Source organism: Anguilla anguilla, chromosome 7 (assembly GCF_013347855.1).
Source record: "Anguilla anguilla isolate fAngAng1 chromosome 7, fAngAng1.pri, whole genome shotgun sequence".
NCBI classification, from domain to species: Eukaryota; Metazoa; Chordata; class Actinopteri; order Anguilliformes; family Anguillidae; genus Anguilla; species Anguilla anguilla.
Genome location: NC_049207.1, coordinates 39013987 through 39029921, shown reverse-complemented (window position 1 = coordinate 39029921; position 15935 = coordinate 39013987). Strand labels below are relative to the sequence as shown.

The 15935-nt window shown below is 42.7% G+C and overlaps 1 protein-coding gene across 6 annotated transcripts in view; it reads left to right on the top strand.

Annotated features, from left to right (window-relative positions):
- Positions 1 to 15935, top strand: part of LOC118231837 (probable phospholipid-transporting ATPase IA) — a 114286-nt gene that overhangs the window by 36870 nt on the left and 61481 nt on the right. For 2 of the 6 annotated variants that reach the window (XM_035426134.1, XM_035426130.1), the window contains exons 7-15: positions 424 to 497; positions 4098 to 4167; positions 4373 to 4500; positions 5327 to 5438; positions 5630 to 5795; positions 6547 to 6552; positions 9604 to 9731; positions 10537 to 10614; positions 11326 to 11414. In XM_035426134.1, the coding sequence (XP_035282025.1) occupies positions 424 to 497; positions 4098 to 4167; positions 4373 to 4500; positions 5327 to 5438; positions 5630 to 5795; positions 6547 to 6552; positions 9604 to 9731; positions 10537 to 10614; positions 11326 to 11414 (851 nt within the window). Of the gene's footprint in view, positions 1 to 423; positions 498 to 1311; positions 1386 to 4097; positions 4168 to 4372; positions 4501 to 5326; positions 5439 to 5629; positions 5796 to 6546; positions 6553 to 9603; positions 9732 to 10536; positions 10615 to 11325; positions 11415 to 15935 lie in introns of all 6 variants that reach the window. The other 4 variants (XM_035426135.1, XM_035426132.1, XM_035426131.1 and 1 more) reach the window with 3 other exon arrangements.

Sequence of the window (15935 nt, the reverse complement as noted above, 5' to 3'; positions counted from 1 at the left end):
CGCATACTTAGGTTCTGCGCCATTATATGGCCCAGTATCTACATCCAGTTCAGCTACTGTATAAAATGCCTGAGACTAGGTTTAAAGCCTGGAGTCTGAAGCCTTCAGCACAGTACCACAGACAGTATCACAGATATGCTCATGGATTTGTTCAGAATAAGGCTTGTAACTGGTAGTTGGTGGGTGTACATAAAGTAGTGCCTGATGCACGTTTTAGTCAGTGGTTACTGGATTAGGGCTGAAAGTACCGCTTTTAGCCCTTAAATTATCTGTACTACATGTTGCTTGTTTCCATTTATGTGAATGTGGTGCTATATCTAGTCTAAACCCTGTTGGACCCCCATGTTGGTCCCCCTGTCAGTGGAGGTGTGAAAAGTGCTGCCATTGTCTCCAGACGCAACATAACCAGTCTGTTTCTTGCAGGTAGAAGTGGGGGACATAATTAGAGTAAATGGCAGGGAATACGTGCCTGCAGACACAATCATCCTGTCATCCAGGTAGTGAAGAAAACTAGGGATGAGGGAATCTTTCTGTTCTTCCACTGAGGCCTGCCATGGAGGTGACGGTTATAGAAAGGCAAAAAAAAAAAGAAATTTAGAGAAAAATCTTAATGAATAGTTGTGCGCATCTGCACAAACATGCCCACAAGCGTGTGTGTGCGCAAACACACATACACACACACACACATGCACACAGACACACTCGAACACTCACAGACATTGGAAGGACATTAAAGTCCTGCATTTCTAGAAACAGGACACTTTGTGTTTTCTTTTTTTGCCCTGCTTGCTCCGTCACATCTTACGGAAAGTGCACTCGTCACAGGATTTCAGAGTAGGCTGATCTGTGCCTCTCATTTTCTCTTTTTTCAAAATCCATTCAAAACCAATGAAAAGCGGCTTGCTTTAAGGGAACCCCAGTGAGTCGGAACTCCGTCTTTAGGCCCGCATGAGTCGGCGCTGCTCACGCACGCGCGCGGCACTGTCTTGTTTAAAAAGTTTTTTTGTTTTTTTTAAATCTCAGCCTGTGGTTCCGCACCGATCCCGTGTGCCCTCAGACCATCTTGACCTGACTTGAATGGCTTTAGAAAAAAGGAAAAAAATCATAACTGGACCACAATGAAGTTTATTCTGTTCTACGCTTTTTCTTTCCTCAGTAATCAGAATCAGTTGCTGCACTGTCTCTCTTTCTCTCCAAGTTGCTCACTAGTACATGCCTCTTTCTCTGCCCCTCTTCCTCTTTCATTCTTCCCATCATACACTGCTCCTCCCCTCCCATGTGCTCTGCTGATACACCGTGGGTTTAAATAAGGTGGCCGTCGGAGAGATAGTCAGAGCCAGCAACGGGGACCACCTCCCGGCCGACCTCGTCATTCTGTCCTCCAGGTCAGGAACCATGTTAGGCATAGCAAAGGGGCGGGGTGGATGTGCTGGTCTTGTAACAGTGGGTCCACTGCTTAGAAAATGGGGTAGCAGGTAGTCATTCAAAATAATTACAATTATTTTACTCTCCTTTTTTTATCTTTCATACAACTTACGGTGGGCATTGGATTCTGCAAAAACGAAGAGAAAAAAAACAGCTGTTCAATTACTGGTTTTACTGCTGTTTAATTACTGGTTTTAATACATGTGTGTACAATAAAATTATTCAGCATAAGTTTGACACAAATTGCATATACTTTGTGTGTATGTATAGTGAGCTCCATAATGTTGGAGACAAAGACATTTTTTCTTGATTTGGCTCTGTACTCCACAATTGCAGATCAAAGTGCTGATTCTCAGCTTTTATTAAAGGGTATTTTAATTCATTTTGTTTTCACCATGTAGAAATAACAGAACTTTTTGTACATAGCCTTCCCAGTTCAGGGCACCATATTGTTTGGGGCAAATGCCTTCACAGGTAATTCAAATTAGTCAGGTGTGTTCAATTGCTTCTTTACTGCAAGTTTAAGAGTACTTTCAGTGTCTATTCTTGATTTTAAGCTTTGATTGCCTTTGGAGTCTGTTATTGACATTTGTCAGCATTAGGACCAGAGTTGTGCCGTTGAAGCCATTATGAAGCTGATAAATCAGAAATAAACTGTCAGAGACATAGGCCAAAATCAACTGTTTGGGACACCATTAAAAAGAAAGAGCACCGGTGAGCTCAGAAATCGCAACTGTAATAAATTGTAACCAAACAATTAACACGTGGCATCTAATCTACGCTTTAATAAAAGCTGAGAATCTGCCCTTTGATTGTGAATCCGTAATTGAGTACAGAGCCAAATCAAGCAGACATATGTTTGTCACAAACATTATGGAGCTCACTGTATAGTTAAGGTTTGCTAGAGGGTAAAACAGCAGTGCCCTCACCAGGACTTCGAACCAGCAACATTTTTATTACAAGTTCAGTCCAATCCTGAACCACTGCGCTGTTCCTCTGCCCTTCCACTCAGCATGAACTGCAGCCTTGTTCTCTATTCCGTCCATTTTGACGCTAAATTAAAACCAGCCAGATCATCCCATTAAAAATAAGAGAGGAAAGCTGAGTGACCAGTGGGCCCTCTGAAAATAGCATCCTAAAAGATTAATGGGGCACCTTGCATCGCGGGATGGTTATGTAATCCTATTGTGGCGGGGGTCATGAAGGTTTTATAACAACCTCACCGTATGATGGATCTGTATTTACCGAACACGCAAATGTCTGCTCCCTCAAAGAGGCTGCATCACCTTCTTCATTATTTATTTTCCTGTTTACCAAACCTGGATGTTCTGGCAACTAAAGAAAAACAAAAAGATTTATTAGCCAAACTTTCCATCAGATCAAAATGGCGTACATCTGCCAAACAGAGGTGGCAGGTCCATTCCCAGTCAATGCTGTTTGCTCTGAGTAACTGAGTAAAAATTTAACTCATTCTGAGTTCACCTGTCCCTGATTTAAGGACACAGCTGATTTGGTCTGAGACCATAGCCCTATAAGGCACAGTAGAAGGGACTCACTGTTTGGGTGTTAGCCTATGTTTTGCGCATGCTAAAGCCTGCATGGCTGCAGCCTTGTCTGGCCGTAGACTGATGTGTCGGTTGCATGAAGGCACGCGGGCACGTGCGGCTCCTAACGTTGCCATGGCAAAAATAATCTGGTTGCTCATCTGAATCTAAAGTTATCTCAGCTTGGAAAAAAAGGCCTTTCTTAGTTTTGTAATTGCAAGGCCTGGACTTACACAATGGTCTGTACATTATTTGAATGGGCGTATGCTATTTCTTGAAAATGCTTTCATTCCATTCAGATTGCCTGAAGTCAGGTTGTACACTCCAGGACACCCAATTTACGACTAATTTCTTAGACAGTAGGGTACACTCAATCTAACAAAGAGATTGAAGAGGTCACACTTTTATACTTTCTTGCTGTTTTTAGTCCACACAAAGCCAGCAAATCAATTTGCAGTGCCCAGTTGGGTTGCTTCTCTCAAATTAAGTGGCTGTTTCAAACTCTCTGCATTCTCTGCATGCAGCTTATTTGCCTGTCCCACTAACACCCTGCCACTTCCCTGCCTTTCTTTGTGATGATGCTCCCCTTTAAGGACAATCAAAGATATTCCTCTATTTACAACAGAAGATGGCCTGCTGGTCAATGCAATGCAGGTTTTTGATTGGCTGAAACACTGAGACAAATCTAGATGGGAAAAATTATTTTCTATTAAAAGACTGCAGTTTTATTACATTATATGCAGCACTAAATCTGATGGCTCAGAGCCAGAAGACCTCAAAATCAGAGTGCCATGAACTTATCTCTGTCTTTCATTGTCCTTTCATGATTTCAGTTACATCAAACATCAGCTGGATTAAATGGATTGAATACGATTATGAAGCACAGAAACATTGTACTGCAGTGTACAGTGCACTATCGAAGCTTATAATTTCTCTCATTTTGTTCAGTGAGCAGAAATAATAAAGTTAAAGCTAATAAGGAACAGTTTTGAACGACATGATACAAAGTGGTCATGTCACTGCCAGATGTTTGATGATGCATCAGTTGCGTGTGCACCTCTGTTTCTGTGTGTGTCATGGTCCGCGCCTTTCTTCCAGTTGCACTCATTCATTTTCATTCCAAACCAGCGAGCCACAAGCCATGTGCTACATCGAGACTTCAAATCTGGATGGAGAGACCAACCTCAAGATTCGCCAGGTGGGTCTTTTTAATCCCTCCCCCTTTCCTTCACTGTGCACCTAACTGGTGTTCGAAGTGTGAATGAATTCATGAATCCATAAGGACACTTGGACACTTTAAGTGCATGAAAAAAAAGTTTTCAGGGAAAAGTCCCTGGTGATATTTGAAGCGTCGTCGGTGTTCCTAACACCCCCCTCACCTCTGTGCCCCGTGTCTCTCTCAGGGCCTGCAGGTGACCGCGGAGGAGCGCGATGTCGACCGCCTGTCGAGGCTAGCAGGGCGCATGGAGTGTGAGAACCCCAACCGCCACCTCTATGACTTTGTGGGGAACATCCGCCTGGAGGGCCTCAGGTAAAAAGCCACAGTCCTCTGGTCTGGCAACTCTGGTCAGTCCTCCACCTTGCTTAAGTTTTCTCCTGTACTCAAGCCAGGGTTTAAGTATTTAGTCTTAAAATAATATTGAAAATCACAAAAAGTCAACTGTCACTTTAAGCCTTGAGTTATGTTGTTTGTATGAATTACATCATAAACCCTTGAGATCATTCTCTACTGTGATTTTCATATCATTCTTAAGCCTAATTGAGGTATATTGTCTTTTTAGCCCTTGCCACGGACATACTTTACTGAAGCTCGTAATTGGGTCAATAGTGATGACCAATTTTACATCGATCGTACCTAACCTTTACTGAATGAATAAAAAAGTACATATGTATGTCACTTTTCCACACACTCAAAGTGCTTTACAATGATGAGTGGGAACTCTCCTCACCCACCAACAATGTGTAGCACCTACATGGGTGATGCAAGGCAGACATCTTTGTGCCTGAACACACACCACACATCAGCTGGTGGAGGTGGAGGGCTGGTTAGGTGGTGGGTTGAGAGAGCCTCGTTGGGAATTTAGCCAGGATACCAGGAAACTCCCTATTCATTGCATCGATGCAGGCGGCATCTTCTATAATGCAGTGTCCCCATCACTGCACTGGGGTTTATTTCGCCCCCCCCCCCCCCTCCCAGCTGTCCCACCAACACCACTTCTAGCAGTGACTTAGCTTTCCCAGGAGGTCTCCCATCCAAGCGCTAGTCAGGCCCACACTTGCTTAGCTTTAGCCTTTTGGCAGGAGCAGGGTGCATGGTAGAGGTCTTCCAATGTCAATCTGTGATCCTTATGTTCCAGCACTGTGCCTTTGGGTCCAGACCAGATTCTGCTGAGAGGAGCTCAGCTCCGGAACACACAGTGGGTCCACGGCATTGTGGTCTACACTGGGCACGACACCAAGTTAATGCAGGTATGATACACGCTCTGCAGGCGCTGTACCAGGTATGTGCCCCAAAACACAGCATCACACCACCACGCCCGAATCATGTGTCCCTGAAACCAAAGCAAAACCATGTCTGTTACAGACATTTAAAAAATGATGGCTCCTTCAATTTCATCCATTCTTCATCTTCCGCTCCCTCGCAAATGTGCCTATCCCAGAATTCTACAAGACCACCCCTGAAGTTGTCCAACGTGGAGCAAATTACCAACTTCCAGATTCTGGCCCTGTTCGGCTGCCTGCTAGCCATTTCCATGGTGTGTTCCATCGGCCAGACCATCTGGAAAGTCCACCACGGCGATGCCGCCTGGTACATGGACCTCAATTGTAAGATCAACGCCCTCTGCCCCCACTCCACCCTCTAACCCTATCCCTCCCAAGCACAAACAATTATATATGAAGAATTATTTTTTAAATGTACTAATTTTACTTTTAATACATATGTACTAATCGTGTAATAACTGTACGTGCAGAGCCTATCCCAGCATGCATCATCTGGGGACCTTCTTGCTGTTAGGCAACCGTGTTACCCACTGCACCACCATGCCATGTCCTTCTGATATGTTGTACTTAATTTTTTATTTAGTATACTTATTTGAAATGCACTAAAGTACAAACCAAAGTATAGTTTTACCGTAGTAAATTAAGTACAAAAGCTACTTCACTTGAAACATTTTCGTACACCTAAATTATATTTTTAATAAACTTATTTTGATTTAAATACCATACTATTTTTCACTTGGGCTGTCTGTTTAATATTTATTTGTTCTTAATTTCTCTCAACTTTTTGCCAGTTCATCCTTTTTATTGTATTTGCTTCTGCAAAATGAAAAATTGTCATGTATCTAAGCGTATCAGGACATCATAAATTCTAAAATTAAACTTAAATTTAAATTCATAAATATAACAAGGATGATGTGGATGGACAGTAAATTCCCCTGTCGAAATGCTGATACCAGTGGCAGTCCAATGAATGAAAAGGTTCAGTATCTCAGTGCTGGTGTGTCTTCCATTTTTCTAACGTTCTGTTGTATCTTCTTGTTTCCTGTGTGGGTGTGTGTTACTTTTCCTTGAACAGCTCCAGGTAACAACCGTTTTATATCCTCAGCTATCAGTGACTGAGCCCCTCTCTTCACTAACTCCCTAACCCCAGCTCTGCGTTGCTAAGCGTAACCGTACCTAGATAGCCGGTTACCCCCCATCCTGAGGGCAGGTGCTAAGGGTCGCTCTCGCCCCCTAGTGGGACCGCCACTTTTTTTCTTTTCGTTTCAGATTAGTGCCTCGTCCAGACAGCTTTCCTTTTCTCTTCCCTCTCTCACTTAACGGGCGCGTTAATCTCTTCACACACTTTGTCTTCCAGTTAAATGAATCTTGCTGCCTACTCCTCTTGGCAAACCTCAGAGGCAAGGGTGAGGTTCGTAAGCCGACAAGAGGCTTGTTTCCCCCCCCCCCTTGTGCAAAAGTAATGCACGCCTGCAGGGAGAACAGGCATTTTCAAAATGTCTCACCTGCCTGCTTTTAAAGTTTTATTCCTCCGCAAAGGAAAGCTGCCAGTTTAACATAATAAGGAAAGAAAACATTAAATATGCATGCTTTCTTTAAAAATAAATTATATCGAAAATTGATGCATAAAACAGTCTAAGACAACAGCGGTCACAGGAGCTAAAAATAAATGACCCTCCGCAATGATTAAAAGCCAGGTCGAGGCAAACTGCTAGGCTGCGTCGACCCATAGCTTTTTATTTGCAGTAAAATAGATTGTGGGGTGGGCACAACAAAGAGTATCTTTTCTGTAGGGTGTTTAACACATCACTAAAAGCTTTACTCGCTCTTCAGAATGGGTCTGGGGTAGAGTGTTGTTTTGTGTCACACGGCTTTGGGCTTGTTTTATGTCTTGCTGCCCACTGCTCTTCGGAAGCAGCACATTTTGCTGAGTGCCCTGGTTTGAGGCTAAATTGACGGTGTTGGCTATGGCATCCACAAGGAGAAAAGTTACAGTAGAATCATAAAGCAGGTCTCTGTTTTGAGATCAATGCTGCGAATCAAAAGCCATGCACAACTGAAAAATGATGAATCAATTATTTGTTGTTAAATTGAATATTAACTCCAAAACTCTTTCTCCAAATTATCAGTTGATTGTTTGGGCAAAAGGCTAATTCCAGGAATGAATCCACAAATGCATTCTCTGTGGGAAAACTTAATTGTAACCAGTTTATTCAGCATTAACATTATTCAAGGCAAGAAATCAATTAATTTGATTGATTGGTTTTTATTTTTCATTCAATGTCATGCGTCATAAAAATTCCCAGCTCACATGAGCTTATAAGACACCATTATTTTGAGAAAAGCAAATCAAATGCATACACAATGCAAGAGGCACTGACATAAATTAAAAATAATAACAACAGTAATACAGGTTACAAAGTTACCATTAGAAAATACCAAAAGGAAAATAACAACATGGTATTCTAGGGCGTGTCTCAGTGCATGCATGACCGAGCACAAAAAGAAGGCCCTCCCAACTGTGCGTGTGCCTGCAAGCCTAGTTGCACATCCAGTCCATCCACACATTGACACATACCTATTTCTGATTGACTACGAGTAAACCAAGAGCCCAAACCTCCACATATTTAGAAAACCTAGTTAAAAGGCTTCACTCCATATTCAACAGGCGCAATTACCCCATTCATGCACTCCTCCTGTATTCTCATCACCAGCACGTGCAAGCGCACACACACCCACATGCACATACACACACACACACTCTCTGTTCATTAATGTTAATAGCCGAATAATTTTGGAATTTGGAATTTATCAGTTGAGTATCACTTGAAAAGGGAAAGCAGAATGCATAATCTCTCACTCGTATGAGTGAATTACTCACTTTGTGACTTTGAATTTATATGACAAATCGTCGAGATTGTACATTCACTGTACACTGTACACTGAAGAAAAGCACCATAGACTGGGAACATAATGGCAGATAAAATTGATCACAAAGACAGTAATAAGAAAGTTAAGTGTGTCCAGACAGAGGTTGTGCCTATAATTTATATATAATGAAAAGTTATGAATGATAATTTTAAAAATCGATCTTTCTGCGCCTTGTCCCCACTTTGAATCCAGTCCAGCATTTTCTGGTCAGACCTCAAACTCACATAACTACAGGTCAATACTACTGCTGTCTGTTGGTTAAAACATAAAGAAAATCCCTGGTGCTGTACTGTTGGGGACAGTACTTTGGATGAATCCTCCTGCCTTTGTCCTGACAAATCCAATGCTAATGATCTTCCTTCCCACTGCTACCCTTCCTGGCCCTGCTTCTGCTGCCCCTAACACACAGACAGCATAGTGTCCGTCTGTCCATCCTTTTCCGCTCTCCAGACTGTCTGAGGTGTTTGTTATTGGTTTATATCTTGGGTTGGGAAAGATTTTTTTGAGGCTTCTGGCTGGGGGCCTTTAACCTTCAGAAAGTCAAACGTGTTGCATGGATGTCCTATCCACACATGTTCTCTCTGCTGCTGTTGTGATTGTCAGTTTTTGTAGATTGTCTGCAGGATGCCTGTTTGAATGGTGGTTTGTGAGAACCTACCAGGGAGCTCTGTCCCAGTCCATCAGATGGGACTGTACTGTTGGGGCAGTGATAAGGATTGGAATCTAATACAAAAGGGGAGGGAGCAGATGTTGTGTGAGCTGTGGGACAGGCAGATGAAGTGATGATTTACCATTTATCAATGCTACCAGCGCTCAGAAAACTCCAAATAATGCAAGGACATGTTTCAATAACGTTGAAAATGATCCAATCATGGCCTTACTCATGCTGGTCGCCAAGGAAACCACTGCAGTGTCCACAGCGCTCTTCCTCTGACCTCACCCCATTCGTTATGTGGGATGATTAAAAAAAACGGTGATCGAGTGGAAAAAATACAATACAGAGTTTGAGTGAGATGGGAGTTGAGGCAGCCCTTGTTGTCTATGGGATGTTCTCAAATTGAAGGCGCTGCTTGTCAGCCAGACCTGCTGCAGTCTCCTGCTTTTCCGGAGGGGAGCTGTACTTTGACCCCACGCACTCACTCTCAACTTTCTAACCATAACCCTACCCCCTCCCCACCACCATCCCACCACAAAATTGCAGATGGTGGCGCTGCCAACTTTGGACTCAACTTCCTGACCTTCATCATCCTCTTCAACAACCTGATTCCCATCAGCCTGCTGGTCACCTTGGAGGTCATCAAGTTCATCCAGGCCTTCTTCATCAACTGGGTGAGCGAACGGGAATGCTGACTCCATATGGTCTCTTTTCTCCCTGTCCTTCGTGCTCACAGTGACCATCTGTGGCTAGTGTAGGTGAGGTTATAATTGTTCAACCTCTTGTCACAAAATTCAACAAGTGGTACAGGACTGAAACTAAGTAAGCCAATTGAAAATAATGAGATAATTTTAATTTTGTGTGGACAAGGCTACATCAGAATGGAGAGACTGGGTCGATAGAAAACATGTATAGTATATTTTGTTAAGAAGGGGACTGAACACTTGCTGGCTACTCTGAGGATCAGACCTGTAACCATATGGTTACTAGTTTAATCCCATTGCTATAACACAACGGCTCCCAATGCTTTTCCTGGAGATCCTGTTGATTTTCATTTCAACCCTAATTTGTACACCCGATTCGAATTATTAACAGCACAATGAGATCTCTATCAGAGCTGTTGAATAAGGTGTGCTTTGTTTGGGTTGGAGAGAAAACCAGGATGGTACATATCCAGAAACAGGGTTGGGAAACACTGTTATAACACCACACTAGCATTGCCATTTCCATCACTAGAATCTACATATAGCCCACTTTACATTACTGGAATTTAGCAGATTCTTATCTAGAGTGTCTTGCACAATTTTGTTTTACTTAGTATCCGTTTATATAACTGTATATATACTGAAACCATTTAGGTAAAGTACCTTGCTCAGGGGTACAACATATCTGTGAGTGTGTATTAGTGTTTAATGCAGAGGTATTCTTCACTAGTGTGTGCTAAATGCCAGTGTCTTCCATATGTCTTTATGTGTCTAGGACCCGGACATGCACTATGAAGTCACCAATACACCTGCAATGGCTCGGACCTCTAACCTCAATGAAGAGCTGGGACAGGTACTAGAGCTAGTCTGCCTTTTTCTTTCTATAATCTGACCAACTTGCTATGCGCAAAAAATATATGCCTTTTATTTCTGACTGAGAGATGCAACAGACAAATCTGAATATAAGCAGTCAGAATATGAAGTCTAAAGTCATTTACCTCTGATTAATGAAATCCTTGCTTTGTGGTTTCCACATGGGTGCCAAAATCTACATCCAGGAAGTAGAGATCTGTGTTCATGCAATAAGAGGGAAGTTAATCAGTGCTACACCTTGGTGCATCACTCAGTTTCCTCCTTCTCCTTCCAGCTAGTTCAGGGAAGAGCATGTACAACAAAGTCACATTGGGTTTATTACTGTTTTCCAATATGTGCAATATACAATTAAAAATGTCAGGTGTCCTACAGCTTAGTGCGCTTGACTGCTACATTACCAATTTGCTAAATACTGTTGGATCGACAGCTGTGGACAGCCAGTAGGCAATGCATGCATGCTGGCTTGGATTTTCTGAGCAGAGTCAGAAAGTATTTATACATTTTAGTTCATGTTTTTCACCCTCAAACAACCAATCAGACACTCATACTAGCATTATTTTTTGTGCCCTTAAGTTAAGGCAGAACTCATCACTAATCCATGCAGTCTAATCCGGGGCCTCCTGTATTTTACTATCCTCGGTATAGCGACTTATTTTTCTGGTTGCTTTGTCTTTGTCTTGCTTCCTTTCAGGTGAAGTACATCTTCTCAGACAAAACGGGGACCTTGACCTGCAACGTGATGCAGTTTAAGAAGTGCACCATCGCGGGCATAGCCTATGGGTGAGAATGCTTTTTATTTATCCAACCCCCTGCTCACGCATGTACTCGCGCACACACAGCCACACACTCTCTGTCACACACACACACACACACACACACACACACACACACAAACGAAAACATGCACGCATACACACACACACGCATTGACCTCATTAGTGGCAGAAATCTGCATCTGAAGCTCTCCTCACTTGCTGTCTCTGCTTGTCTGCTCCTCTAGCGCGCAGCTATAAATAACAGGGGGCTTCTGTATGGATGGAGTACTTTGGGATCTCAAATAAAGTTTCTCTCACCATTACCATCTTTGTCGTTTTGATCTGGTGTGTTGTTCTCACGTTTGTTATTTTTGGAGACCATTTCATTGTTAATGTATCATCGGACTTGGAGTGTGTTGCTTTGATTGCAAGCCCTTATTCTGAGATTTAGAGAGGGTCAAGGGAGTGTATGCCAGCGTGTGGGGTTGCGGTGTACGTAGTTATATGTATCAGTGGTTGTAGAGAAGGTGTATTGGTTCCTATTGTACATAGAAGTTGTATACTGTATCAGTTGATGCACATTTGTCGTTTGAGAGCTCACTCGTCCCAGATTGTGGGTATTATTTTCTTTGGATCAATGCTACACAGGTGCAAAGCAGATTGGCTGATCTATACTTGATCTGTATGGTTTGTCTAATTCCCGGAGCCGATTATAGCATTCGGTCCACATGCCATCAAGATCAGTGGCTCTGCACATCATCTGCAATTCAGGATTAATTTTGTCTCAGCACTGGCCCCGCGCTCACCTCTGAGGCAGATGCTGATGTCTGTTATTGATGAGGAAAATATTCTGAAATATGAAAGATTTTCTTTTACCTAAAAATTGGGGTCGCGCGCAGCGCTTGTAAATACGAAGATGGCGGTTGCTGCCTTTCATCAGTGAGCCTCCAGACGCCGCTCGTGAAGTCTGAGGGCGTGACGTTTCCGACGTTCGTGGGAGGAAAAGTATCTGGAGCGAGCTGCGCTGAACTTTTGGTTTGTTGCCAGCGCCTTTCATCCGGTTCTTACAAGATGAAGTAAAGGCCGGAGGTAACGATGCTTGAATGCCGTGCGGTGCAGTGTGCCGACTAAAAAATACAGTTTCATCAGCTGCAGTTCGGTAAACGTAGAGCTCAGTTGCCCTAGATTTGTTTTTCCCATGCTGGGTTTAGAGGGCTGAATATAGCAGATTTAATGGATATGGAGAACAAATGAGGAACAGAAAGGGACTAAAACAAGCCGCAATGCATTCAGGGAGCCATGCATGCTAAGGGGAGACTGGATACAATTGAATCAAGCTTAAATGCTTTGAACGCTTCGTACAATATGTACAACTTTCCCAACATCCCGTCTGCCAGTTGAGCATAGTTCCTCAAACTGGCCCCCTTTGTAGTCTTTGACCTTGGCCTTTCCGAACGATTGGTAGCGAACATCGCACCCATTGTGTCACAGCAATGCGCAGCTCAGAAACCAGCAGATCTTGAAATTTTGCTGTGGCACGTAGCACTACGCATGTGCCCCAGACCTCAATGTGACAAACTGCAGGAGGGGACTTTTTCATAAGCCCCCCCCCCCCCAAACAACCTGATGCATGGGTAATTAACTGGCAATGTAATTAATGAAATCATCTCTTGGGTTAAGACATTAATTTGACTTGATGGGACGTCTCTCCTCTTGGAAGAAAACATGGCCAATGGAGGCTTGGATGCTGGTACAGAAAAGAAGACGCTTCCCAACATACCTGTGTTTAGTTCCCTGCTTTAAAGTGTCTATTTTTTGGATCCCTGGTTTAAAGTGTCTGAATTTGGTTCTCTGCTTTGATGTGTCTGGTTTGGGTCCCTTTTTCAGCACTCTCAGTTTCCTGTTTTACCATGTGCTGTTTTTACATGCTTTATTTATACTCCTAATTCATATTCCACTGTGTTGCTCCCTGAGAAATTTACATAGGCCACCGTAAGTACATATTAATAGAACAGAATTTTTTATGAATGTTTCTTCCAAATTTAATTCTGCAGAAAACATAGGGTGCTGAACAGTGCCTATTATTACTGTTTATTGATTTCATCATTTTAAATTAATTTTCCTAAATTAATCCCCAAATTTTCCCTATACAAGCGATACATTATAGAGGACTAATATAGATTTTAATCTCTCTGTTTGTTTATTTTTCATGTACAATTTTTTAATTTCACTTATTTGTTACCCGTTTGGCCTTCCATACTAGGAAAGGAAGCAAGGACAGATAAAACAATCTATTCGAATGAGCCTCATTTTTGGTTCCACCATTTCCTTTTAATGCTCTGATGTGTGTAAACGTGCAGCTGCTCCTACGAACCCCAACCCCTTTCCCATGAAAGCACATAACTGTAGGAAAGCACTTACACAGCCATACATTTTTAGGGTATTTGTTTCATCTCATTCCTGTGCCCTCCTTTTCCAGTGGCATACCTGCAACCATCGCTTAGTGTCCCCTGAGAGGTGGGGGAGGCACAGGAATGAAGGGACGGGGCGACATAAATGGATGTTTCTTTTTTTCACATGAACTAAGTGAGACTGGTACGCTTGGTATAGTGCTCCAAAAAAAAAAAAAAATAAAGCACTAATACAGCACCGCACAGTACTCTTCTGATGATGGCTTGCTAGCTGAAACGTTAGCTGTGTTCTATTAAAGCTTTATATATTTTGGAGTACTATAACAGGTATGCAAGTCTCATGTTTTTCTAGTTTTAATACTCTTTTGACTCTGCATCTTAGCTATTGGGCTAGTGTGTGGACATTACAAAATCTTTTTTTTTTTTTTTTTACACGAATCAACCACAGCAGGTCTTATGAGGGCGTGGGCCACATATGGCAGAAGTGTGATGAATATGGTTGAGATCTGAATACATTTTACATATGCATATGTGTCTGTTATGTATGCAGGAGAATATGCGTATATGGGAAAAAAAGTACAAGAAGAAGAATGGGCATGTCTATTATTGTGACTTAGATGAAGATCAGACCACATTCTATGAGTAAATAATGCAGAAATCCAGGTGGTGCAAGTTTTTTAGCATTACATTACATTGCACTGCATTTATTTGACAGACGCTTTTATCCGAAGCAATGTAAAATAAGTGCATGCACTCTTGCAAATGAACTACGCTAAGAACCAAAATAAAAATCCTGAATACATTTGGATTACATCCATAACAAGCCCCGTAGAAAGTTCATTCCACCACTGGGGAGTCAGTACAGACATTGTGACTGGGAGCAGTGACTACAGAGGGGGTGGGCAGCCAGTAGCTCTGAGGTTACAGATTGACAAGACCTGACTGGGCAGTAGAGTTTGAATATTGATTGGGGGTGTGGTGGAGCTCTTTCGTTACCTGCCTCGTAGACTATTACCGAGGTTTCAAACTTGATGAGAGCTGTAACAGGCAGACCTACTGTACATTGATGACTCCAGCCTAAACTGTAGTACATTTTGTATACGTCAGCGCGTCTTGAGTGATATTCTGTTGTTCGGATGCAGTTTTATTTATTTATTTCAGCATATGAATGCCATAATGCACTGGAAGGAGCCGGGATATCATGTAGCTATTCTCACTCTTTTACTGCCGTGTATATTTTAGTGCCCCTCCGACCGGGGATTCATTTGGCCGCGGCGTCCGTAAGCTTAAGCATCTCGCCATTGCTCTAATCCACCCTCGTTTGGGCCCTCACGCCGAGCCGGCCGCAGCCTCGCGGCCAGTCGGACGACGGCGGGGCGGCGGCTCTCCCGGTTGGCGCCAGCGGAGCGGGGCCCGTGATAATTAGCGGGGCTTTTCCGCGGGGCTCGCGCATCCTCGCGGCTCAGCGGGTCCGCGCGTTCGTCAAGCGCTGCGGAAGATCGGGCACGGTCAGGGGTCTGTTAATGAACAGCTGAGACTGGGAGGCCACATGTCGCACGATTAGCAGTGTGCAAGGCTCGTATTGTTTCAGAAATGCAAAAAATGGCAATCGCATCGTTTTATAATGGGTTCATGAAAATGATTAGAAGTTTGTGATGTATTTTTGTAAATGATCAGCACTTGGTTATGAATTAAAATTATGATGGTGATAATGGTGATGCTGATGTTGTTGTTGTTGTTATTATCATTGTTACCTTCATCGCTATGTATCAGCCTGTATTGCACCATAAATTAATTGCATTTAAATGCTGTAGCAAGAACCTATAGAGCAGCCAGTAACAGACTAAATAACCATCAGACTAAGAAATATTAAAATTCAAGCAAACAATCAAAACAAGTTTTGCATGCACATAATAAAAAGTTCCTGTTTGAGTGACATAATACATTATATTAATGTTTACGAATCTGCAAGAGCATCATTGACTTTTATCGTAGTGTTCATGTGGTGTTGTGTGTGTGTGTGTGTACATGTATTGCTTGTGTCTCTGTTCTGTGTGAGTTTGCTTATTGTTACAGTTCTCACCAGGTCAATTGCAGTGTGCTTGGCTGGAGTTCAAACCGCATGTTTAAATAGC